The sequence below is a fragment of the Ochotona princeps genome, chromosome 10 (genome assembly GCF_030435755.1).
Source record: "Ochotona princeps isolate mOchPri1 chromosome 10, mOchPri1.hap1, whole genome shotgun sequence".
In the NCBI taxonomy this organism is placed as follows: Eukaryota; Metazoa; Chordata; class Mammalia; order Lagomorpha; family Ochotonidae; genus Ochotona; species Ochotona princeps.
The window spans coordinates 50033452-50048007 of record NC_080841.1 but is presented as its reverse complement, the minus strand read 5'-3'; the positions used below and the strand labels follow the sequence as shown (position 1 = coordinate 50048007).

At 36.3% G+C, this 14556-nt stretch overlaps 1 protein-coding gene across 3 annotated transcripts in view; it reads left to right on the top strand.

Annotated features, from left to right (window-relative positions):
- AKT3 (AKT serine/threonine kinase 3) overlaps positions 1 to 14556 on the top strand; it is a 261075-nt gene that overhangs the window by 193351 nt on the left and 53168 nt on the right. For all 3 annotated transcript variants that reach the window (XM_058669410.1, XM_058669411.1, XM_058669412.1), the window contains exons 7-8: positions 2519 to 2584; positions 3774 to 3842. In XM_058669410.1, the coding sequence (XP_058525393.1) occupies positions 2519 to 2584; positions 3774 to 3842 (135 nt within the window). The remainder of the gene's footprint in view (positions 1 to 2518; positions 2585 to 3773; positions 3843 to 14556) is intronic.

The window sequence follows — 14556 nt, the reverse complement described above, 5'->3', positions numbered from 1 at the left end:
ACAGGGAATTGGAGTGCCTTTGTAGGCCCAGAACCCTGAGGTCAACCATTCCCTATGGGATCTCCAACATGGGACAAAAGAAGCCCAGATCCTTCCTCATGGGATTGAATGTCATCAGAACAACAGCAAGGAGCCCTGAGCAGTCCTCAGAAGCAGAAGAACAGGAAAACTTCTTTCGAAACTTGGGAAAGTAGCTTTCTCTGGTCCTTACTTAGTTCCAATTTTGGCTCTCCACCTTCTCTTGCAGTGACCATCAGGGTCGCCCTGGAGCCCCCAAAATTAGATCAGATAGACAGAGAGCAATAAGGAAAACTTAGAACAGATAAGAAAAAGTCAGCTTGGACTCCCATATACCTAACTAGGTAGGACACAAAGATCAGTTACTCCTCACTAAGGTATTGAAGATTTCTCTGCACACCCCTCCTAAAACTGTTCTGCTCCTCAGTAGTTAAAAAATGGCTTGTTAGAGTTATAACTCTGTTTGGACCATCCTAAAATTCGCGAAGTTCAGTAAAAATCATGCTTGAATTCTGCAAGCTGCTAAATATAAAAATGAGAATAGACACAAGACAGCTGAATAGCACCCTATAATCAATTTTAGGTTTATAGCAGCCAGTTGTATATAAACTAAAATTAAAATGTCAAGGAACTGTTTACAGGATGTGGTTAAAAACTTGCATTTTCTAACATATTGCTCATTCAATACCATGTTAATTAATTTCTTGATGTTGTTAATTTCCATGTTTCTTCCTGTTTTTGATGATGTGTAGTGGCTTTTCATTGGAGGGGATGATGTCCTGCCAGCTTTGCTTTCAGACCAAGGATGGTCTCCCAATGAAACTGTTGAGTTTATCTGGACAATAAGATGCTGGACTCTCCGCATGGTCCATGCCCACAATAAAGGAATCTTGACTGGCTATGAACTGTACTACTGTAACAATATGGAGGAATTCAATATTGGCGAAGGGTTGGGGGAATCCAAGAGCCTATGAAACTCATAGAATGAAATAAAAAAATAATAAAAAATGAAGTCCTCGCCTTGAAAGCACCAGCATTCCATATGGGCACCAGTTTTAATCCCAGCAGCCTCGCTTCCCATCCAGCTCCCTGCTTGTGGCCTGGGAATGCAGTCAAGGACGGCCCAAAGCTTTGGGACCCTGCACCCGCGTGGGAGACCTGGAAGAAGCTCCTGGCTCCTGGCTCCTGGCTTCGGATCGGTCCAGTTCCAGCTGTTGCAGCCTCTTGGGGAGTGAACCATCAGATGGAAGATCTTCCTGTCTGTCTCTCCTCCTCTCTGTATATCTGCCTTTTCAATAAAAATAAATAAATCTTTAAAAAAAAAGTTGGAAAATCCCCATGTGGAATACCTGGCTGAGTTTCAGGCTCCTGACTGTTCTGGCCAGCCCTAGCTGTTGCAAGCATTTAGAAAGTGAACCAGGGGATGGAAAGTTGGTTCTCTATCTCTGTGTCTTGTCTTTTAAATATATTTATAAAAAAATTTTAAAAGATACACTAATAAAAACATACTTTTATGTATTTTGTTCCTTTCTATCCCTCAAATATTTGAGTTTTAAAATAAGTTTTACTTCTTTATTTTCCCCTTTTTAGCAATTTTTTCTTTGTAAGTACAGATTTACAGATTTTGTGATCTTTATTGGAATAGATCTGCCTTGATAAATTTTATGGAATTACTAACTACCTATGTCCTGGTTGATTTAGCTGAGAAGGCATTCCCTTGAGAGGGAAAATCATCCTATTTAATTTTCTGAGCCTCTGATAAGTTTTTTTTTGTTTGTTTGTTTTTGTTTTGTTTTGTTTTGTTTTTTTGTTTTTTTGGTTTTTTTTTTGGTCTTTGTATCTTTCTGTCATTTGACATACTTTGGGTATGAGAACATTTATATGAATTTTACCTTACTGTCATCTGATCTAATTAAATCAGATTAGGGTAAAATCCTGTTCTTAGATTCTTTTTTTTTTTTTAAAGATTTATTCATTTTATTACAGCCAGATATACACAGAGGAGGAGAGACAGAGAGGAAGATCTTCCGTCCGATGATTCACTCCCCAAGTGAGCCACAACGGGCCGGTGCGCGCCAATCCGAAGCCGGGAACCTGGAACCTCTTCCGGGTCTCCCACGCGGGTACAGTGTCCCAATGCATTGGGCCGTCCTCAACTGCTTTCCCAGGCCACAAGCAGGGAGCTGGATGGGGAGTGGAGCTGCTGGGATTAGAACCGGCGCCCATATGGGATCCTGGGGCTTTCAAGGCGAGGACTTTAGCCGCTAGGCCACGCCGCCGGGCCCCATGTTCTTAGATTCTTAATTAAATTAATTTGATTTTTGGAGGCTTATTCCTGCTCTGTGTGTGTATGTGTGTGTAAATCTGATCAATAAAGGAAGTATGCTTCATTTTTTTGAAGATCTGTCTGTCTGCAGGCATAGTCTCATGTACTTTTGGAGAAAAAGATATCTGTATATTACTGAGAGCATACCTTAAAGGTTTGCTTTTTCTTTTGTAGGATGAAGTGGCACACACTTTAACAGAAAGCAGAGTATTAAAGAACACTAGACATCCCTTTTTAACAGTAAGTGCAAAGAAGAGAAACATTACAGATATAATGCTTAAATTTAGTGAATTCGTAATAGAAACCATGAAAAATAGTTTTAAATAGTTTTAAATAAATTGTTGGACTGTATGGATTAAGTTTGTAGTATGTATGCATTTATAATTCCTTCTGTTATTTACATCCATGAATTTTTTGAAGCTATGTTTTTACTTTTACACCCATGAATTTCATGATTATTAAAACAAAGTTCCATAAGGCACATAAATTACCTATGACATTTTAAGGAGACCTGAAAAAATAACAGAGTTGGAGAAGTTTCTAAATTTTAAATGTAATGATTTTGTTTTTTCTGTTTGTTGGCTTCTGATTGATATTCATGTGATGAAGTTTAAAATACATTTCACCAAATGGGTTGCTTTTAAAGAGAGTACTTTCCGATACAGTAATACTGAGCATATTGATACAGGAGAAATATGGTAGGTTTTCTTCACTAAGCACAATATAAACTATGATTTGTATACATTTATTGATTATTTTGATATAACCTGATTTTTAAAATCCTGTTCTTAGATGCTTTAAAATGGAGGGATAGTTTGCAGTGTATACTTATTTTCCTGGTTCTGTAAAACACAGCAGCTATACTTTTCAAAGTAGAGATTTTTAATGGTTTAGAAATTTTTTAAATTGATCATTTCAAAGATATTGCTAAGTATCTTAACTTAGTTTGTTACATTGTCCATTGTAATAAGATGCTATTTATTACCTTTTTGCAGCCTGTAAAGGTAAGTAGACTGAGTGGGTCAAGTTGGGATTTGTGATACAACCGGTATCCAAAAAATGCTGTTGAAACTGTAGTAGAAACATTGTAACAGTTGCTTTCCAAAGAAGCCTCCAGTAGTGTAATTTTTGGGACATTTTGCATTGCATGGATAAGGACTTTGGAGACCCAGTAAAATGAACAGAGCTCATCACAATCACTAAGTTTACATGTGCTGAAAGCTTTAATTTCAACTTTTCCCCTAGTAATACCTATCGCTTATCTAAACAAAATTTGTTTTCTGTTTCCTGTAAACTGTTACTTGTAAACTCTTAAAGAACAGTAATAATTCATGTAATCAGTTATGCTTGAAAGTTTCTGAATATTCTGTTTTTGATATTATAAGATTATAGGATTATATTAAAAACATTTTTTCTTTTTTATTTCAAGTCCTTGAAATATTCCTTCCAGACAAAAGACCGTTTGTGTTTTGTGATGGAATATGTTAACGGGGGAGAGGTGAGTCAAGAAATACATCCGCATTTGCATGGGGGTAGCTTCATTAGTTTTAATAACATTATTTCAGGTATAAATTATAATATAGCTAGTCTCTGCTTCTTGATAGGAATTTGTTTTCGTTGTATTATTTAGTAACTTCTGGTGAAATGCAGTTAATGTTTCTATACAAATACCTTTATATCTGGAAAGCATAATTGTATTCTTTTTTACTGTATTTTTAAATGTGAAAGATTTTGCCACAAGTATGATTTTTGAAATCATGTTATTGAGTTTTGGAATATAATATTTACAGTGCTCATGCTTAGGGACACTTGGAGAGATTATTTTACCTGTGTTAAACTCAAACAAGCATCAGTGTTCAGGTACCTTGTAGCCAGTTTTTCTCATCTCCCGCGCAGTGGAGTAACCAGAGCCACATTGAAAGGATCTTGTCATTCTGAAGAGAAACTTGGGCATGTTGGCAGTACATTTTACTTTTTCATTTGTTACTTGTCCTTTCTCCTTCCTGTTTTTGATCCGAGTCCATGTGTTGAAGGATTGAAACTTAAAAACTTGAAATTATTCTTATTTTTTAAAAAAAAACATTCTCTATATGATATTCTTCTGTAGAACTTGTAGGAACTCATTGCAATACTTAATTCTGACATTTGGTGAACGTATCTTGAGTGGCTAGTTTTTATCAAAATATGTAGGTTATTCTTACTATGAAGAAGCTCATGATTTCTCTTATCACCACATTACAGATTAGAATAGACTGTGGAATGTAAGTGTTAATCCCTTGATAAAGTGCTTTAGCACTAATTTAGCCTAACACCGGACTCCGTGAGGGGTACTGAGTTAAGATTTCTCAGGTGCTGGTTGAACATAGAACAAGAAGAGTCTGATCTGTTATTACTGACCAGAAGTAACCTGTTTGTGTGGGACCTGGATGTGTGAGAGAATATGAAAAGGAAGCTTCTTATAGAACTGTAGTGTGAATAGATTCAGACAACTAGTTGGATGTGGTGACAGCAGAGGAAAGACTCAAACCTGGCTTTGTTTAGAAAAAGGGAGAATTCATACATGTGAAGTTAGGAATAATTTGTTTAAGTTAAGATGATAAACTTCATTTTGAAATTATTTTTGCTAATGTTCTAAGGAAATACGTATTTGGAAATATCAGAAAAGGAATCAGCAGGCAAAATTGTGGACAGATTTTGGGACTTTTCCCATAAAGATGAGGATTGAAGATATGGAAATGAAACTGATACTAGTAAAAGTTCTATCAAAATGAACCATGTAGCTATTCTAGGACTCAGCAGTTTAATTTCCAGAATTTTTAAAAAAAATTTGTTTATTTTTATTGGAAAGGCATATTTACAGAATGAAGGAGATACAGGAAAATCTTACATCAGCTGGTTCATTCCCCAAATGGTCACAATAGCCAGAGTTGAGCTGACCCATAGTCAGGAGCCAGGAATTCCCTCTGGGTCTACCTGGAGCTGCTTCCGGGAACTGAACCTTTGGATCATCCACTACTGCTTTCCCAGGCCACAAACAAGGAGCTAGATGGGAAATAGAGCAGCAGGACTCAAACCAATACCCACATGTGAGCGTTGGTTCTTGCAGGTGAAGGATTAACCAATTGGACCATCGTATTGGCTCCTTCACTTTTAGGAATTTATCCTGCAAGTAAACCAGTATGTCACAAAATGATATATGGATGGAGATTTTCACTGCTGCATCCTAACACCTTAAGTGAGCATTCAGTAAGAAGACTGATTAAATAGTGTTATAGCCTGCAGTCCACTCCATTAAAAATAATGAAGCAGTTCAGTATGAGCTGTGGGAAAGCAAGGTGCATTCTGTGAAGCATACACTCATTGTATGAGAAGAACATAAAATCACGTATGTGTATGCATGAGTATGTTTGTTTATGCAGTGGGTATCTCTGGAATGACTGACTATTAGAACTTTGGGATGATAAACTGAGTGGGTCAGGACAGGTTGGGAGGGAACTCACGTTTCAGTTGTGTGTTCTTATGCAGCTTTTATATTTTTGCCATGTACATATATTTTTAATTGAAATGTCCTTCATAACTGAAAATAAACAAATGGATAAATGACTAGACAGGGGAAAAATAATATGGTGAAAATGATAAACTGAAGACAAAAATTCAGAGAAAGACTCTTAATTGTCTTTTGTTTTTAATGTAAGATCATGTATACATCTATTGTAATATCATACTATTTTAAAATTACTTTCTTAAATACTTGCACATCCTTCTTACTTAGCTTCATAAGGGGCTTGTCCAATGGCTACCCTCAACTCATATGTGGCACATACTAGATGCTTAACAAGAATTTATTGAGTTATTTGAGTAAATAAAAGAAAGAACCAATTTTCTCAGATACCGTGGATAAGCAAAATTAACAAAGTGTCAAGAGAAAATTACTGACAAATAGGAAAAAGCCTAGAAAATAATAAGCCTGAAAAATACCTGAAATGTATATTTGGAAGAGGATGTCTTCAAGTGTTTTTATAAAATACATTTGACCTTCTGTGTCAGGCACTCTGGTGGATACTGTGAGTCATACAGTACACTGATCTTACCCTCAGAGTTTATAATCTATTAGGGATGATAAGAGACAAACTATGCAAAATATAAGGTGGAAACGATCACTTGTATCGAGAGAAGGGAGACTTTTGCAGGGGGAGGAAGGAATGCCTTTGCACAAGGAGCTAGCTGGCCTCTACCATGTGATTCTAAACCTGCAGTGTTTATGATATTAATTAATGATTGTTGAAAAAATTTTATACACAAAAGCAGGTTTTCAGACTAACCAGCTGGTTTCCTTTAGCATTAAATAATAGTAAAATTTTACATTATGTCTCCTATTTGGCATGTAGTTGTCTTCCTCCCCACCCCCAGAATTTCTGTTTTTTTGAATTGAGCTATAGATAACTAAGTTTACTTTAAATTTGAGTTGAATTTAGCTATTTAATGATTTGCAGCAGGTAAACAGATTCCATACAGATAAATACATTCCATGATATGTATTTTCAAAGTGCCTAGATAATAATTATTGGGTTGCCCTATATGGAGGGAGAATCAAGTATTATTTATATTTGTCTATTTCAGCAAAATGGAATATTTATGCATATAAATTCAAGCTTTTGGTTTAGATTATGAAATATACTTCAGATATATAGGTCTTAGAACATACAGTGTTATTTTTCTTATTCAGTTATCATTGCCAGGGAGGAAATCTATGTTCAGTATTCTCTTGTGAGATGAGTTTAAATTTGGCTTTGTTACATAGTTCCTTTTTGCACATTGTACTTCGGAATGGTTCTTGGAAATACAGAAGACATAGTAGAGAATATAATGAACATAACTGATATGTTGTTGAGGGAGAGGGTAAAGAAAGCTGTAGGTTTCTGTAGACCATGTACACTGGCACTTCTGTTTTCTCCTTGGCTTACCCACTGCACCAATCTATGTGGTGTCTAGGAGACTTAAACTAGAAAGCAGCTGTCCATGAGCAGTAAGCTCTGAAGGCAGCATCCCCACATCTTTTCATGTCCAGTTTTTACACAGATTGGGCTTCTTTAGTATACTCATGGAAATGACTAGCCTGCTTTTTCTTTAATTTGTGCTTATTGCTCACTGATTCTTAATTAGCAGTAGTGTTGTTTTAACCCATGTTCTGAAAATTTTTTTGAAGATTTATTTATTTTTTATTACAAAGTCAGATATATAGAGAGGAGGAGAAACAGAGAGGAAGATCTTCTGTCCAATGATTCACTCCCCAAGCAGCCACAATGGCCGGTGCTGCGCCGATCCAAAGCCAGGAACCAGGAACCTCTTCTGGGTGTCCCACGCGAGTGCAGTGTCCCAATACATTGGGCCGTCCTCGACTGCTTTCCCAGGCCACAAGCAAGGAGCTGGATGGGAAGTGGAGCTGCTGAGATTAGAACTGGCACCCATATGGGATCCTGGCGAGTTCAAGGCAAGGACTTTTAGCCGCTAGGCCATGGCACCGGGCCCGGAAATATTTATCTTGAGGCATAAATATAGCAGTTGAAACATTTCGGTGTTTTGATTTTCTTTGCATGTGCAACTATCTGCCCTTCCTTCACCCTGGTAGGTGGCAGAGGAGTTTAGCATATTTATTGTGATGCTGAACTCTCTAGTGGTATTTAAAGATATGTGGTTTAATGAAGTGGATTATGAGAGAAATATTAACTGTGAGAAATCAACACTGGCCTCAAGCAGACATACCAATACAGTGGAATTGCATATAGTTTATATCCAAAGACGTGTACACTCCCAGCAATATATAGCTCAGATAGCTAGGTAGAATTAAGTAGCATTTAAATGCCATTCTAGGGTAAGGGATTGAGGAGTGATGGGGGAAGGTTGATTATTGGGTACCAAGTTATAGCTAGATAGAAATAAGCTCTTGTGGGATTCTTGTAGATAATATGCTTTGTATTTCTGCATTTAAAAAAAGGAGGCTCCAAAAGAAAGAAAAAAGCTAAAAGATAGGGTTTCATTGTTGTCAGTATAAAGAATTGCTAAATGTTTGAGGCAATGGATGTCTTTATCATGACTGGATAATATAGCTATCCCTACATGTATGGATACTTCTCATGGTACCACAGGTATTTATTTATTTTCTGTTAAAATTTGTTTAAATTAAAAAAAAAAAGAAAAACACCGTCATTCTGGCTGATAAGTACATTCACAGAGTGATCTCAATATAAAAGAAATAACTTTGTTCTTCTTTTGTTCCATGCCAGCTCCTGGTTAGCATTTGTAAAGCTTTATGAAGTATGAATTCTGGTGCTTAAAATGTAGTTTCATTTTTGCAATTTATTATTTTATGATACAGTTCCATAGGCTCTGGGATTTTCCCTCCCATCTCCCCAAGTGCACTTCCTCCTACTGATTTCCTCTATATTATTACAATGGTACGATTCTTCATAAATAGTCATAAGTCCGTCTTTGGGATGTGAGTGTATCCGGACATTGTAGATATGGACAGTGCAGAGAGTACAGCATCCTGTTATCAAGATACATTTAACAGTTTCATTGAGAGTTCATTTTTTATTTGGAAGAAGAGGTACTGCATTATATTTTCACATCTGTATGTGGTAGTCTTTACTACACAGTTACTATAAATCCCCTTAAATGAAAAGCCATAAAACAAAATCAAGAACAAGGAGAAAATGGAAAATTTACAACAATGTGAACTTAATTAACAAGCTACTGGGTGACTAGTGTGCTGCTGAAGAAATGAAAAAATCAATAACTTTCTTGAAGAAAACAGTGCTACTGTATGACCTGTGTGTCAATGAAGAAATTAAAAAGAAAAGAAAAAGCTTCTTTAAAGAAATGAAGAAAGAAAAATATCAAAGCTCATGAAATTAGCAAAAGAGGTATTGGAAAGTACAATTATAACATCAGGTGCTTACAAAACTTCAGATATCTCAAGTAAATGATCTAATGCTGCATCTCAAGGACTTATTAAAAAGAAAAAAATGAACAGGAAGCAAGAAATGATAAAAATCACAACAAAACTAAATGGAATTGAAACCAAAAAAACCCCTACAAATTACAGCAAAAAAGCGCCATTTTTTAAGAAGATGAACAAAATAAACTTATAGCTAGACCAACACAGAAAGACGAGAAAAACCAAGTAAAATTACAGACAAAGAGAAAGCATCATAAGAAACTAGTAAGGCAATCTTTTCTTGATGAATGTATGCTTTGATCATTCATCTCTTTTAATATTTTTCATATTGAAGTCTATATTTTATAAAAATGGCTATTCTATCTCATTTTTCTTTTTCATTAGCTTGGAATATTTTTTTTCCATACTTTTGTTTCAGTTCCCACATATCTTTGTTGGTGAGATGTGTCTCCTGTAGGCAACAGATAAATGGGTTTTGTTTTGTTGATTCAGTCCACTAATCTATGACCTTTGATTGATGAATTTAAACCATTTATATTCAGGGTTAATATCAATAGATGGTAATATGGTCCTGTCGTTTTAACCATGGGTTATTCATTGTTTGAGTTAGTCTTTTTGGTTGTTTTATTGGGGCATTATCCACGTTTGCCTTTGGTTTTAGTAGGTGTTACTCCTTTTCTTTGTCAGTAGAACATCTTTAAGTATTATTTGTAGGGTTGGTCCTGGAAGAGGTGAATTCTTTGTGTGGAAGAATTTTATTTCATTTTCAAAGGCAAAGGAAAGCTTTGCTGGGTGAGTTTTTTGGACTGGCAATTTTTTCCTTTTAGAATCTGGAATGTGTCAGTACTCTTCTGGTTCATAGAGTTTCCTCTGAGAAGTCAGCAGTGAGTCTGACTAGGGGTCTCCTATATGTTAATTGATTTTTTTCATGTGCATATTTAAGGATCTTTTTCCCATGTTCAGCTAAAGAGAGCTTGATTATCGTGTGTTGTGGCAAAGATCATTTTTTGTCAACCCTGTTGGGAGTTCTGTGGCCCTCCCATATTTTGTTTCCCAATTCTTTCTCCAGATTAGGGAATTTTTCCTTTTATTATTTCATTGAATACATTTTTAAACCCAGCTTCTCTTTCTGTGCCTTCTGGAACTCCTGTGACTCTTACATTTGGCCTTTTAATAGTGTTCCTTAATTCTTCAATTTTTTCTTCCTTGACTCAGTTTCTCTTCAGCTTTTTAATCCCCCCCTCCATTGTTGAAGAAAATGTCTTTCAAGTCTGAGTGCTCTGGTATGAGATGGGATAGTGGAGACCCCACAAAGAACTCACTTGTTTGAGGAAGTGCCATTCAGATTGAGACTTGATGATAGAGTATAGGGAGGAGGATCTGGAGAAAAAGATTGTGCAGTGGCACTGATGAGAGAAACCTGTGGAGAGTGAGACAGGTGGAGGCACACAGCAATAGCTGCGTTGTATTTTCCCAAGGCATGCCTCCCACATCCGGACCTGGGAGGCCAGCTGGACAAAGATCTGGTTCTCATGTCATTCAGATTAGGCCATTGTGAAAGATGCTTAGGAAATGTAATGGAATGATTTGTGCAATTATACTTTCAAATTAACAAGAACTGGATAAAAATAATATAAAGATGATAGGCTTTGGAGCTAGCTGATCTCAGTTTGAATCTCAGTCTTGCCATAAAATCTGGAGATATTTCTGCTAGGCTGTAATGCCCTTAACACTCAGAGCTAAGCATGTTTATTGTTTTTATGGTATTAGTATCAAGCATATTGCATAAGTATCCTGGATAAAGACATGTTTCATAATAGATTTAAATATTTTAAAATAATTTGAGATTTTTGACCTTTTAAAAGGATGTAGTATTCTATTCTCCAGATGAAGAATCTATTAACATTTAACGAGTAGGAATGTGCAGTCTTTTTTATAACCATGTTGATATCTCTTTAGTGAAATTTTTATAAAAGCTTTATTTTATTTATTTGAAAAGAACAGTGACAGAGAAGAAGAGGGAGAGAGAGAGAGATCTTCGAATATTGGTTCATTCTCCAGGTAGCTGTAAAATCCAGGGCTGAGACAGGCCTGAGCCTGGAGCTCCAGCCTAGTCTCCTACAATATAAGCTGCTAATGTCACAGGCAGCAGCTTAACCCCTGAGCCACAATGCTAGTCCTATTATAATGAAATATTTAGTTATGAGTTATTTTAATTATGAAAATCTATTAGAATGTGAAATTATTTTCTATTTTTTTGTATTCAGTGTGTTATTACATTTTTATAAGGTGACTTTTTGTTTTTATTTACTCTCATTATTTGAAAGAGTAATGCAAAAGAGGGACAGAAGGTTCCCACTGCAGCCAGGGCTGGACCAGGACAAAGCCTGGAGTCTGGACCTCCATTCCAAGTCTCCTGTGTGGATGGCAGGGTCCTTAGCATTGGGAATCTTCTACAGCCTTTCCCAGCATGAGCTGCATCGGTAGTGGGACAGCTAGGACATGAAACAGTGCCTATATGGGATGCTAGCATTGCAAGCCGTGACCTGACTAATCTGCAGTACCATGAGGCAGACTCCATTATCTTTAACGTATTTTATATTTAATTGCATTATTAAGACAAGACATCCTTATAGTTTCTCTTTTTTGCTATCCTTTTTGAAACAAATTTGCTTTATTTTCCATTGATTTTTTCTGTGTCAAATGCACAGAGATTGAGAGAAGATAGTGAGAAAGATATGCACCATCTAGAATATGATTCATATTAATTACTCTGTGAAGTATAAGAATATCTGATTCAGGGGCCTGGCACTTTGGCTCAATTGACTAAATCCCTGCCTTACAAGTCCTGGGATCTATATGGGTGCTGGTTTGTGTCTGGGTTGTTCCATTTCCCATTCAGCTCCCTGCCTGTGGCCTGGGAAAGCAGAGTAGATGGCACAAGTTCTTGGACTCCTGAACTCACTTGGCAGACCTGGAAGAAGTTCCTGGCTCCTGGCTTCAGGTTGGCTGAGCTTTGCCCATTGCAGCCATTTGGGGAGTGAGCTAGTGGTTGGAAGATCTTTCTTCCTCTCCTTCTCCCTGTCAATTTGATCTGCCGCTCCAAGAAAAAATAAATACATTTTTAAAAATAAAAATAAAAATATTTGATTTTATGAAAGTATTCTAACGTTCATGTTATAGTGTTAAGTGCTACTATTTCAGTTCTGTAGTATAGTCTTTTTGATTAGCTTTCCTCTATGTAAGCTAGAGTCAGTGTTCTTAGGGATTTTTATGTACTGAAGGGATGTGTTACTCAGCTTCGTTGTACGGGCAAGTCTTATTGCTTAACTAATTAGTTGTTTTTGGGACACTCTGGTTTTAAGCTAAGTCAGCATTATGTTTAAGAATCTGTTGAAACTGAGAATTGTATTATTAAACATAATTTGTTATTCTCTAGACAGCCAGTCTTTTTCTGTTTCAGAGGGATATTGCAAAGTTATTTAGGTACTGGTTGTAAGGAAAAAAGATAATTGACTTTAAAACCTTGAATTACAGTGATAGTCAGAACATTTTAAATTCCTAGTCTTTAGTTTATTTTGGCAAGCTTTTTACACTACAGATACGACTACTATTCAAAATACCATCTATTTAAATAAGCATTCTGGTTTGTGATGAAGTGGAGAATATATTTAGTAGCTTGAGATAATCTATTTACATAAATATTCCTATATCATAACTAAGCACAACGCAGAAAAAAAGTATTTAGTCTTTTCCTAAAGGATATTTCTAAATGTATCCTTTCTTCTTGAGCAACAAACTTTTTTTTTAGCAAAAGCAATGTCCTTAACTTATTGTGCATGGCTTTTTTGTGTGTGTATAATAAAGCATTTACCTTCAAAAACTTTACACTTGAGCTTAGCTAAAATACCAAGAGGCAAAACAAAAGTTAAGCCTAATTTTCCTTACCAAAAGTTTCTTGGGAAGCAGTTTTCAAATTAGACTTTATTCATTGAAGTATACATTTATCAGGCTCATAATATTTGCTCGGACTTATGTGCTAAAGATGCAGAGTCCTTAGCTAGTCTCTTTCCCTGTGCCTCCATCAAGAATAAATTGGCAGAGCCTGACTGCGAGAGCAAATGCCTACCCTACAAGGGATTATATCTCAAATAGCTGCTTTATTCTTGATCTGTGTCATTTTCTGAGATTACTGCTATTCAGTGATTATCTTCCTAGTTATGTTAATTTTTAAAATTCTTTTTTATGTTTCATCACTTTACTGGATGTCAGGGACACCTGTGCTTGGGATTTCCCTTCCTGAGTGATGTTCCAAAAAGTCTCCCAGGCAGATGGAGGCCACATTGTTGTCCTCGGCTCGTGCAGGGGTCGTGGTCCAGCACTGCCTATAATCCAGGATCTGACAGTGTTTCTGTCAAATACTTATTCCAGTTTTCACTTTCTTTTTTTCTAAAATAATACATATATATTTTTATTAATTACATTGCATTATGTGACACAGTTTCATAGGCTCTGGGATTCCCACAACCTCTACCCATACCTACCCTCCATGGTGGATTCCTCTACCTTGTTGCACTTTCTTTTGATTTATATAATGATTTCCATTGTCCAGGGAGTTGAGGAAGCTCAGTCTTGTGGACTTTTTATTCACATTTTCTAGTTTTTAAAAATCAGTTTCATGTTTTTTAGCTTTTAATTGCATACAGTTTATTTTGTTATTGTGTTACATATAGTCATTTTTTACTGTAATTGGAAGGCTATTTTCACATTGTTTTCAGTATGTATATATGTATTCAAACAATATTTTTGTGTAGAAAATAGCTTCTATGTTTCTTTTTTTATAAAAGGACATGTCAAGTCTGGCGTGGTAGGCTAGTGACCAAAGTGCTTGCCTTGCATGCACCAGGATCCCATATGGGCACTGGTTCACATCTTAGCTGCTCCATTTCTCTTCCAATTCCCTGCTTGTGGGCTGAGAAGGCAGTGGAAAACAGCCCAAATTTTGGCTCCCTGCACCCATATGCCAGACCTAGAACAAGCTCCTGGCTCCTGACTCCTGGCTCCTGTCTAGCTCAGCTTCAGATCAGCTCTGCTCCAGCCATTGCAGCCGCTTGGGGAGTGGACCAGCAGATGGAAGATCTCTGTCTTTACTCTCTATAAATCTGATTTTCCAGTAAAAATAAATAAATCTTTTTTTAAAGGACATGTCTAAAAAAGTAATTATTATTGCACTTAAAACTATCTCTTGCCAGTT